The 12124-nt window shown below is 41.4% G+C and overlaps 1 protein-coding gene across 4 annotated transcripts in view; it reads left to right on the top strand.

Annotated features, from left to right (window-relative positions):
• The window catches only part of CALCR (calcitonin receptor), a 160070-nt gene that overhangs the window by 84338 nt on the left and 63608 nt on the right, over window positions 1–12124 (top strand). For all 4 annotated transcript variants that reach the window (XM_073003187.2, XM_020785123.3, XM_078378701.1 and 1 more), the window contains one exon: window positions 6437–6547. In XM_073003187.2, the coding sequence (XP_072859288.2) occupies window positions 6437–6547 (111 nt within the window). The remainder of the gene's footprint in view (window positions 1–6436; window positions 6548–12124) is intronic.

Here is a 12124-nt window from a genome sequence, read left to right as displayed (position 1 = left end):
TATTTTACATGACTGTAAAATAAAACATCCCCTGAAAATAAGTCCTAATGGTTTGTTGTTGTTTTATTGGAGCAAAAAATAATATAAGGCCCTGTCTTATTTTCAGGGAAACATGGTAGGAAAATATATTTATGTGAGTTGAAAATACATACCACAAGCAACTATTTATTTATTTATTTATTTATTTATTTATTTATTTATTTATTTATTTATTTATTTATTTATTTATTTATTTATTTATTTATTTATTTATTTAACTAACTTATATGCCGCCCACACTACCCGAACATCTCTGGGCGGCTTACAGCATTTAAAATACAATAAAAAGGCAAAATAAAAGGGCAAAATAATTAAAATGCAATTAAAAACATATACTCTAAAAATTGCCATCAGACCCACAGCTGATATTATTTCAGTTAAAAGCCTTCTGGAACAGGAAGGTTTTTGACCTGGAGCCAAAATGTCATCAGCGTCGCCGCCAGACGAATCTCAGTCGGGAGGGCATTCCATAGTCTGGGGGCAGCTGTCGAAAAGGCCCTTTCTCTACAAGCCCTCCCTCTTATCTCCTTGAGGGATGGCTCTTTCAAAAGGGCCCCCTGGCTAGATCTTAACTGCCGGGTAGGTTCATATTGAAGGAGGCATTCCTTCAGGTATCCAGGGCCCAAGCCATTTAGTGCTTTATATGTCAAAACAAGCACTTTGAATTGGGCTCGGGCAGCAACTGGTAGCCAATGTAACTTAAACAGAATCGGCTTGATATGTCCCCTAGTGGCCCCACCACTCACCAGCCGCGCAGCTCGATTCTGGACCAGCTGCAGTCGCCGGACCGTCTTCAAAGGCAGCCCCACGTAGAGCGCATTGCAATAATCTATGTGAGATGTTACCAGTGTGTGTGTAACTGTCATGAGACTCCGTTCATCCAGGTAGGGCCGTAGCTGGTATAATTTCCGCAGCTGAAGGAAGGCACCCTGGCCACCAAGTCCACCTGGGCTTCCAGTGTTAGACTGGGGTCCAGGAGCACCCCTAGGCTGCAGACCCTGTCCCTTAGGGGGAGTGTAACCCCATTCAGGGCAGGGAAATGGCCCTCCAACCTGTCTGGCGAAGCACCCACTAACAGCACTTCTGTCTTGTCTGGATTGAGTTTCAATTTATTAACCCTCATCCAGTTCATTATCAGGTCTAGACATGAGTTCAGCACAGAAACCGCCTCACCTGGATTGGTGGAAAACAGTTCGCTGAAATAAAATTGGTGTACTCTTTTTGATTGCCCAAGCACTTGAGGAAGCCCTTCCAGGTCCGGCTACTGCAAATGCACCTGAACGATGGGAACACTTCAAGAACACTGTCTATAACACCGCCTTGTCCACCTTTGGCAAGAAGACCCAAAAGGTGGCTGACTGGTTCGAAGCCCATTCAGAGGAGTTAATGCCAGCCATCGAGGTTAAGAGAAGAGCACTAGCAGCATACAAAGCCTGTCCTAGCGAGTACAACTTGCAAGCTCTTCGAGCTGCTCGCAGCCAAGTCCAACAGGCTGCCAGGAGATGCTCCAACGACTATTGGCTCCAGCTCAGCTCTCATATACAGTTAGCAGCGGACACAGGTAACATCAAAGGAATGTATGACGGTATCAAGCAGGCCTTAGGTCCAATACAGAAGAAATCTGCTCCCTTGAAGTCTGCTACAGGTGTGCTCATCCAGGACCGAGCACAGCAGATGGAACGCTGGGTACAGCACTACTCTGAGCTATATTCCAGAGAGAATGTAGTAACCGAAGAAGCATTAAATAACATTGAGTGCCTACCTGTCTTGGAAGAGCTGGACAGTGAACCAACCCTAGCAGAAATAAAAGCGGCCTTGGACTCCCTCGCCTCCGGCAAGGCACCTGGAAAGGATAACATCCCTGCTGAAGTGCTGAAATGCTGTAAGGAGATCATCACCACTGAACTGTACGAAATCTTTTGTCTCTGCTGGAGGGAAGGTGGAGTACCACAGGACATGAAGGATGCAAACATTGTCACATTGTACAAGAACAAAGGAGACAGGGGTGACTGCAATAACTACCATGGCATCTCTCTTCTTAGCGTTGTAGGGAAGCTGCTTGCCCGTGTTGTTCTGAAGAGGCTCCAGGTGCTTGCAGACAGAGTCTATCCAGAATCACAGTGCGGATTTCGAGCTAATAGATCCACCACTGACATGGTATTCTCCCTCCGACAGCTGCAGGAGAAATGCAGGGAACAACAACAGCCGCTCTTAGTGGCCTTCATAGACCTTACAAAAGCATTTGATCTGGTTAGCAGGGATGGCCTTTTTAAAATACTTCCCAAGATTGGATGTCCACCTCGTCTCCTTAACATCATCAGATCTTTCCATGAGGGAATGAAAGGCACTGTAGTTTTTGACGGCTCAACATCAGACCCCTTTGACATCCGAAGCGGAGTGAAACAGGGCTGTGTCCTCGCACCAACACTTTTTGGGATCTTTTTTGCTGTCATGCTGAAGCATGCCTTTGGAACTGCAACCGAGGGTGTCTATCTCCGGACTAGATCAGACGGAAAGCTCTTTAATTTCTCCAGATTGAGAGCGAAGACCAAAGTCCAACTGAAATGCATGCGGGACTTCCTCTTCGCAGATGATGCAGCCATCGTTGCCCACTCTGCTGAAGACCTCCAACAACTCATGAATCGTTTCAGCAAGGCCTGCCAAGACTTTGGACTAACAATCAGCCTGAAGAAAACACAAGTCATGGGCCAGGGCGTGGACTCACCTCCTTCCATTACCATCTCTACACAAGAATTGGAGGTTGTTCATGACTTTGTGTACCTTGGCTCAACCATCTCTGACACCCTCTCACTGGATGTCGAGCTGGATAAACGCATTGGCAAAGCAGCCACCATGTTCTCTAGACTCACAAAGAGAGTATGGCTCAATAAGAAGCTGACGACACATACAAAGATCCAAGTCTATAGAGCCTGTGTCCTAAGCACACTCCTGTACTGCAGCGAGTCCTGGACCCTTTGTGCACGGCAGGAGAGGAAGCTGAACACGTTCCATATGCGTTGCCTCCGACGGATTTTTGGCATCACCTGGCAGGACAAAGTCCCAAACAGAGTAGTCCTAGAACGAGCTGGAATTTTCAGCATGAATACATTGCTGAAACAGCGACGTCTATGTTGGCTTGGGCACGTCGTGAGAATGGCTGATGGTCGGATTCCAAAGGACCTCCTGTATGGAGAATTAGTGCAGGGAAATCGCCCCAGAGGGAGACCACAGCTGCGATACAAGGACGTCTGCAAGCGAGATCTGAAGGCCTTAGGAATAGACCTCAACAGATGGGAAACCCTGACATCTGAGCGTTCAGCCTGGAGGCAGGCACTGCATCGTGGCCTCTCCCAATTTGAAGCGACCCTTGCCCAGCAGGCCGAGGCAAAGAGGAAATCACAAAAGCAGCAAAACCAGGGAGCTGGACAGGGGACAGATTGGATTTGTCTTCAGTGTGGAAGGGATTGTCACTCTCGAATTGGCCTCCTCAGCCACACTAGACGCTGTTCCAAGTCCTCCACACAGAGCACGCTACCATAGTCTTTCGAGACTGAAGGATGCCTAACTAACTCTTTTTGATAAAGTGAGAACAATTTGCAGGATGAGGGCTTGCTTATTTTACCGAAGTGAATGGCTTTGAGTAGTCTGTTGGAAAACACAAACATTTTTTGCTTTAAAGTAGGGCCGATATGTGGAAAATTAGAAACAAAACCTGTGTATTCAATCATGCAATCTGTTGGAACTGTGTTTTAGCCACACTTGGGTTGCCTTGGTAATCTTTTCCATTGATGGCATAAAATGATTTTTCAATTTCATACTAAATTCAGACCAACGTGGGAGAATATGAAGTTTTTGTTAAAAGAAACATTTTTTAGGATATTGTTGGACTGCTGTTCCGTTTTATTTTAGAAACAAAAATTGTAGCAGTGGAAAATATGTATGCATAGGCGCACAACACATGTAAGTGTAACACTTTAAAATTCTGTGGGGCTATTTGTTGACTTAGAGAATCTATTGATGAACTTGCAAACACAATTTCACAAAATGACAAAATGAGCCTCTTCTTATTCACAGTTATATAACAGACAACACAAACAATCATAATAACAACAACATGCTGTAATTTGTGAGCCCAAGACCTCGGCAACAGTACCAATACAGACATTCCTTGGAGAACTGCAAAGTTCAACTGTCCTTTTGATTTTAAAATTCAGACAAAAATCCAAGATACCTTCCTCAACTGGATTCTTCTATCCATAACAAAGAAGAATCAGTTCCACATGGAGAGTCTCCAAAACCCTAGACTAAGTTGGCAAGGGCCTTAGCAGCTCTGGCCTCTTCAGCAATCCTGCTCTTTCTGATTCAAATCTCTTACTTACAGCCCCACTCTTTCTTAGTCTCAGCACTTTGGGCTGCACCAATATTTTATAGGGGATACATATGCAATTAAAGAAAATTTGCTGGGGAGTCTCAGAAAGGCATAACACCGCCGAGACTAACAGGACAAAGAAAATCCAAGAGTGGGCAATACTTTTGTAACATCACTAGAATCTCACAGCAGCACTCTGCATCAGCGTAGGCATTACAAGGCTGGGGGCTTACAGAAGAAACAAAAAGATCCCCCAAACCATCATGACCAGCAGTAGAGGCCAAATTCTTTTTTGCAGACTTTTAATGTCAGTTTGAGGTGGCAGGTTTCAGGCTTCACCTAAGGTAATGTAGATCCATCGTGGCCCTTCCCAGTCTTTATAGATTGAGGGTTGCCACTCATTTAGCACCCCCTTCACACTGACAAAAGCAGATGGCTCCTCTTGGGCTGGGAACAGAGACACCATGCAGGACCCCAAAGCTAGCCTGTTTGTGAGATTTTAGTAGTCTAATAAAGGTGTTGTTCATCCTTGTTTTTCAGTTGTATACAAGGATCGCACAGCTTTACTGCATTTCCTTTTTTGTTGGAGTATGGGAAGTAAAAAAAAGAGATATAATATTTAACATAATAAGTTTAAAAAGAGCAATCTGGGGAAATTTGCTTTTTCTAAAAATTGAATATTTCAGTTTTCTCACTTTATGACTGCCAGTGCTAATTTTCAATAGCTGTTCCTATCTTCTAAAATCTAAATAAAAATAATAATCTGCAGAGCTGGAAGACACCCTATGGATCATTGAGTCTAGCCTCTACCAAAGAGCCACTGTGGGGAATTGAACTCCCAACTTCTGGCTCTGCAGCGGAGAACTGAACAATCCAGTAGTTCTATGAACAGTTGTTAGCATGATCATTGTTCCTTATGTAGTGTTTATCCATTTCATGTAAGGTAAGAGCTTTGACTGCTTACTTGAAGCCTGATCAGCAAAAACAGTGTATGTTTTCTCACAAAGACTTAGGATAACTAAAGGCCTTAGATTATGGTTCCAAAGCACTATTAGGAATTCTTACAATTTGCCTTGCATTCAAATCCCCACTCAGCTACCAAGTTTTCTGACAAATTTTCCCCAGGTGTAGAAAGAGTATCCACACGAAAAACAGTTAGAGAAGTTTGATGCCATTTTAAGTACTATGGCTCCATTGTACAGAATCTTGAGATTTAGAGCTCAGTGAGATCATTAAAATTCTGTGCTGGAAAGTCCTAGTATACACTCCTAAACTATAACACTAGAACTATGGTGTACAAAATGCTAAGTAATTCACCAAGGTGCAAAGTCCATGTCCTGACAGGATGGAGCTTTGAAAAAGTGGAATCAAATATGTACTACAGTGTGACAGATCTGCACTTCTAATCTCCCCTATCATACCAGGTGGTTGTGAGGGTGAAAAATGGAGGAAGATCCAGGTTTTACAAGCTCCTAAAGACAGTCTCAACAGGCTTCATCGCTCAGTGATATTACGACCTCAGTGCCATTATGCTACTTGCTGCTGCTTTTCCTCATCTGTCAGGCAAAGAGCCCATGAATGAGCAAGCAGTGCCAGCTATTACTGCCGTTCCTCACTTGGCTATTGTTTATTTGCTCTGGAAAAGTGCAAGAAGTAGAAAAGAAAAAGCAAAGTGCAGGGGTGAAGAGAGGAGCAGGCCTAGAAAGCCCTTGTTAGTGGGCCCTCTGCTAGCGTGTGGGACGTTGAGTGGTACCCAATTACACTGGCCTCTGACGTTGCTCCTGGTAAATCCCATGCATAGCACCCTAATCTTCATGGAGAAGGAGCTGTGTATAATATGTTAAATAATAATGTTTCTTATTTTAACAATAGTAATAATACAAATATTTTCTGTGCATTTTACAAACATTTCGCTAAAAAGGGGAAAGACAGCGGAAGAAGTGGGGGGAAGAGGAATAACCAATTAAAAAAAGATCAATGGAATTTCCCCCCCCAAACAATAACGCTTTATTCTTTCTGTATTTCTAGGATTGTTCTGTAACCGGACATGGGATGGATGGCTGTGTTGGGATGACACACCTGCTGGAGAATTGGCTGACCAAAATTGCCCTGATTATTTCCCAGACTTTGATCCAACTGGTAGAGTGCTTCTTTTTATTTTCAGCAAACCTATTTAGGGTTATGAAATGGAAGGGGCAAAAATGCATATTAAGTAATATTTATTTATATAATGAACAATCATGTGCTGTTGAGTCTATTCTGGCTGATGGTGACACTTTTCAAGAATTTCCAGGTACAGTGGTGCCCCGCTTGATGATGATAATCCGTTCCACGAAAATCGCTGTTAAGTGAAATCGTCATCAAATGAAAAAAAAAAACATTGGAATGCATTGAAAACTGGTTAATGCGTTCCAGTGGGGAAATACCTCATCATCCAGCAAAGATTGCCCATAGAGAACTGCCAATCAGCTGTTTAAAATGGCTGTCTTCCGAAGCTTCTGCCCAGAAAACAGCCATTTTGCGAAGGGAGGGAAGCCATTTTGTGAACGGAAGCCATTTTGCGAACAAACGGTTCGCGAAGCAGGCACCTAATCAACATAAAGCGAAAAAACCCCATAGGAACCATCGTTTTTGCGATCGGTATAAACTCGTCGTCAAGCGATTTCATCATCAAGTGGGGTCGTCGTCAAGCGTGGCACCACTGTACGGAACAGTCAGAAGTGGTTTACCATTCCTCCCCTTCTGGGCGCACCCTGGGACTGTGCAGCTTGCCCAAGGCAACATAGGCAGGCTCTCCTTGTAGGAGGCATAGAGGAGAATTGAACTCTCAGCCTTTGGGTCCATAGCAATAACTAAAGTGCTGCTAAGCTTTCCAGCCAGCTTATTTCTTTATAGCATTTCTGAATTGTTTCTATACTAACTTGATACCTGAATTATGTGTCACCTGAAGCCTATATAATGACAGTGATATTATTCATTTTTAATGTCAGCCTGCTTTTCTGATCATTCTATTTTTAGGTGTAGTGAGCTGAACAGCAGATGCTAAAATGATACTTTTCTGTAAAATGAATTTTATTATTTCCAGGGTGTCTTTTCTGTAATTTATGGTTCACGACTGCTTTATAAAGTTCTTGGAAGAGCAGAAATAAAAACCCTTACATTTTTATTAAGCAGCAGAGAACCTAGTGGCCATTATTGCTTCATGTATTGTTCATAAAAATGCAAGTTGACTCCAAAGTTGGATGGACTGCAGTCTTTAAAATCATTGCCAACATTTTGGCATGTGTAGAAAAAAGTGTAAACAGAGAGGGTGGGAAGTCCAAATTATTATACTGTATTTCAGAGGAACAAAAGAATCAGATAGTAATGTCCACATGGCTTCTGGAATGTTCCTCCCCATAGCTTCTAGAAGCTTCCATTTCTACTCCCAGAATTCTACCTGGGGGATTTCAGGTAAATTCTGGAAGCCTTAGAAATCCAAAAGTCGTGCCCCTACTTATCATTAAATACTTATGTGCCTTTTTCCCTCAGAAAAGTATAACTGGCTGAGCTCAAGGCAAATTCAAACATATATTCTTCCTTTAATTTATCTCTCTGGTCCATGGGGTCACGAAGAGTCGGACACGGCAAAACGACAACGACAATCATTTTTTTAAAAGCTTACTTCATTGCTTTACATGCTCTGACCCTCCAGTGTTCTTGTATACCAAACTGATGGTTGATTATTTTTAATGTCACTCATAACCATTCATTTTCACTCTTTCTGTCTACACCAACTTTCCTTGCTTAGCTCTTGTGTATCTTCACCACTTGACATGGTTACCTTATTCCTGTGGTTAGCTCATTAACTTTTGTTCCAACTAGAAATGCTTGTCTACAGGTCAATTTATCAGCCTTCACAAGTACATATCACAGTTGCTGGGCAAGTTAACATGTAGCTAGAAATAGACTTCACAGGTGACAGGAGAATGAATAAAATTTAAGTTAATCAGGAAATCTGGTGGTGCCTACAAACTAGTACTTGCTAATAAAAGTGGCTGCTACTTGATCAAGTCTGTAAGAACAGATTTCATTGTACTGAGGCAATGAGTTACACATTATAATTGTAATTGGCTTTAGCACTGATTTGTTCCTGTTAAATTGAGTCCATGGGAAATCATAAAGTTGATTGTTTGCCTGATCTACTTCTGAAAAGTTTAAAAAACTGAAAATAATAATGACAAGATTGTCTTTATTCTATGCATGGTTCAAAGAGGCAATTATTAAATCAGTGAATTTTAGCATTTTTACATGGAAAAAGTAAGCTGCAGCCTACCTTTGTGGAAAATACCAAGATATAAAACAGCAAGTTTTTGCACAATACAAGCAGTTTGCAGTTGTTTCTGATGATTTTTTCTGAATATTCATCTTTTCATTCTCATATAGGAGAAAAATCTCATACTTGTCACCCATATTTTTCACATAGTGTTTCAATGGCTTGAGGCATCCTTGTTTGTCAAAGAGCATAAAATTTGCAAGTATTCATTATATTTTTATTCTCCAATGCTTCTCTGGCTTTCATTTTCTTCTTAAGTAGCATTTGTGTGCTATTTAAGTTAATAGTGTTCCTATGTACCGGTATATGTCAACATTTTAGGTAATGGAATTAAAAGGAGAGATTTTAGGAAACATTGTGGAATATTTTGGGTTATCCAAATATTTGCTGAAATACTTGTACTCAGAACTAAAAGTTGTGTTCAGATATGGTTTAAAAGGTTACCGTAACAATTGATTGGCAATTTCTGGAATTATTTCCAAATGCTTCAAGGTCAGAACCCGTTAATTGTTTAGCATTTGGTGAAATAATTTCTGCCTCTAGGCAGAAAAACCTACAGAGCAGTACATGGAAATGGAGAGGAAGGGTGCTCAGTCTGGTCTTTCCTAAAGGGTTATACTAGCTGAGTGGAGAAAACTGATAGAACAGGTTGCCTTCTGCCCTACAGCCCCTTCTGTGCGCTCAAATCAGCGTGATGGTTGGGGGACATTCTGGAGTAGATTTAGTGCAAGGTATTGTGGAGCAAAGGAAGGATATGTCCCATTGCATGAGCAGAAACCAACATAAAACACAACTGAGGGGAACCTAAGCAATTTCCTTTTCATCTTTAGAGGGAAGTGAAACTTCACACAAAATCTCAACTATGTAGAGTAGACAATATTAGGCAGTATTTGGTGGGCTAACGATGTGACCATATATCTCCTTCTGCACTCATCACAATAGAGTATGGCAGTTGCTTTTAAAATCTCATTTATGTTCTTAAAAGTGCACAGCATGATATTGTTTTGAGCATGGTTATACTCTCTGGTATCTTTTGGATAGTATGTATTTACTGCTATTGTAACATTAAAGAAGATGGCTGTTTTATAGGTTTCTCTGTTTGATATAGGCATAATGTGGTATTTGAAACATTGCTTTTTCCACTCTGTCTCTCCCTTCACATATTTAATTGGCAATTACAGCTACCTCAGACATACTCCAAAGCTATTCCTTCAACTGGAAACTGGAAAAGTTACTAATTTCAACAGTCCTGGATCATCCAGCCATGATGATCTCTGGGGAACCCTGAATTTCAAAAAAGTAACTTTTCCACCCCCAAAGCTAGGTCTAGTGTTGTCATTCTGTACTTTGGTTTGAGGCAGGGATAGTTCCTATGACCTGCAGGTATCTTGAACACATGAAGAAATAAATTTGAACATATCCTTAAATCTGAATGCAGGAAAACCAGGTTCTCCTCAAAATAGACAGAAAGAGTGATGTAACCATCAGTAAATATTTTCAGCCTAAGCACTTTGAAAGAAAACAGGATAGAAATGTTAGCAATTGGAAATACTAGCTGAGAATTACCGTATGTGAACGGTAGACAAAAGAAAGTGATGGACAAAATTCTATTGTGTTGTCATACCAGTTTAACAGAATCAGCCCAAAACCTGGTGGCAAATTGTCACAAGTTTAGAAGTCAGCATGGGCATTTGCTGTTGTATACCAAGTTGTGTGATTTAGTGCTCAACAGGAAATGCCTACACAAACTTTTTAACTTGCAGGAGTTCACCCGCTAAGATTTACACTATTTGAGTGGGACCAGGGGGCATATCTAACAGGATTTTAGCCATTGTTTCAAGTGACAAAAAAGAGTGGAAGGGAGTTGGAAACAGGTATGCAGTACAATTGGTGAAATTCCTACTGCCCATTCTGAAGTGCTGATGAAAGAGAATATGTGGTGTCTTAGTTTGCATGCAAAGCTGTGAAATAAATAGGTTAATGTTGGCTCAGTTCTAGATTTTAAATCATCTCTGCTCTGAGTGTCCTTACTGGCAGAACAGGCCTCGTAGAGTGTAACGAAGGTGAATTGAGGGTGTGAAGTTAGTCATGCAGTTTCATAAATGTTCTGACCTTCACAAATATATAATGACAGATCAAGAGCAGGAAACATTTCTGGTACAACAAAAGAAGCAGGAAGAATAAAGAAAGCTGCAATGAGGAGCTACATGAACAAGGCAGAAAGTCTGGGGAAATTGATACGACCTCCGGCCTTGCATTCAGACTTAGAGCCATCCTGGTTTAGATGAGTTACCTGTTTTTCCATCACAGGAATGACAGGAACAGCAACTATTATAGCCTCCACTTTTCTTTCTGTGTAGCAGCTGTGTACTAACTGGAACACATCTTCGATACTAAGGTAGCTGAAATTCCAGTAACTACCACGTAGCTCCTTACAGTGGGGTCTTGACTTGAGAACTTAATCCGTATTGGAAGGCGGTTCTCAAGTCAAAAAGTCTGTAGGTCAAGTCTCCATTGACCTACAGTGCATTGAAAACCGATTAATCCCATAACAGGCCGTTTTTGTTCCATTTTGGTTTTTTTCTGGTCTGTAAGTCAATTCTCAGGCTGCAAGTCAAACCTAAATTTTGCGCCCAGAGAAGTCTGCAACTCAAAAAGTCTGTAAGTCAAGCCGTCTGTAAGTCAAGGGTCCGCTGTATTATGATCCTTCTGAGTTGTTAAGAAAAATGTCCTCCAGCTGATTATCCTTGTTCATTGCCAAGTCAGGCTTGCTGAATTAGAGTCTAGGGGAAAGAGACAAATAGTTTAGATTTCACAGTTAATAGATGAAAAATTTCTCTTTCCTGGTTCCCCTGGAATCACAGAGGGTTTTAAGCGGGTGAGACAATCTCCTTCTCTGGTTGTTGGAAGAGATAAATGAATGTGGTTAATATAATGATCCCTTAGGTATCAATGTGATGGCATTCAGTTAAAAAAAATGACACATTATATTCTGTCACAATGTCATCTTTAATCCCTGCTTAAGATTTCAGATACTTTCAGTAGCTGCCAAAAGATGCAGTACAGTACTGAAGATAGTAGAAAATCAGTTTAAGATGGTCTGCAACGGAAATTGATGGGCAATTGACAGAATGTTCTTTTCCTGTATCTTGCCTGCACACGTATTCGCGTATTAACATTGGATCCTAGAGCTGGTCTGCTGAAATGTAGCTATTCCAGAAGACTTTTCATTTGAATTGCTTAGAGTGTGTTTATTCCAAGTGTTTCTATATAAAGTGTGTTCCTGGTCACACAGGGTGAGCACATTTACTCATTTGTTGGCGTCTCATCATGTTCTCTTGTATCTTTTGTTAAGGTGGAGGGTGTGTTTTCAAACTGTGCTTACTAAGTAAAATTATATG

Source organism: Pogona vitticeps, chromosome 6, assembly GCF_051106095.1.
Source record: "Pogona vitticeps strain Pit_001003342236 chromosome 6, PviZW2.1, whole genome shotgun sequence".
NCBI lineage: Eukaryota > Metazoa > Chordata > Lepidosauria > Squamata > Agamidae > Pogona > Pogona vitticeps.
This window is presented reverse-complemented; position numbering and strand designations above follow the sequence as displayed.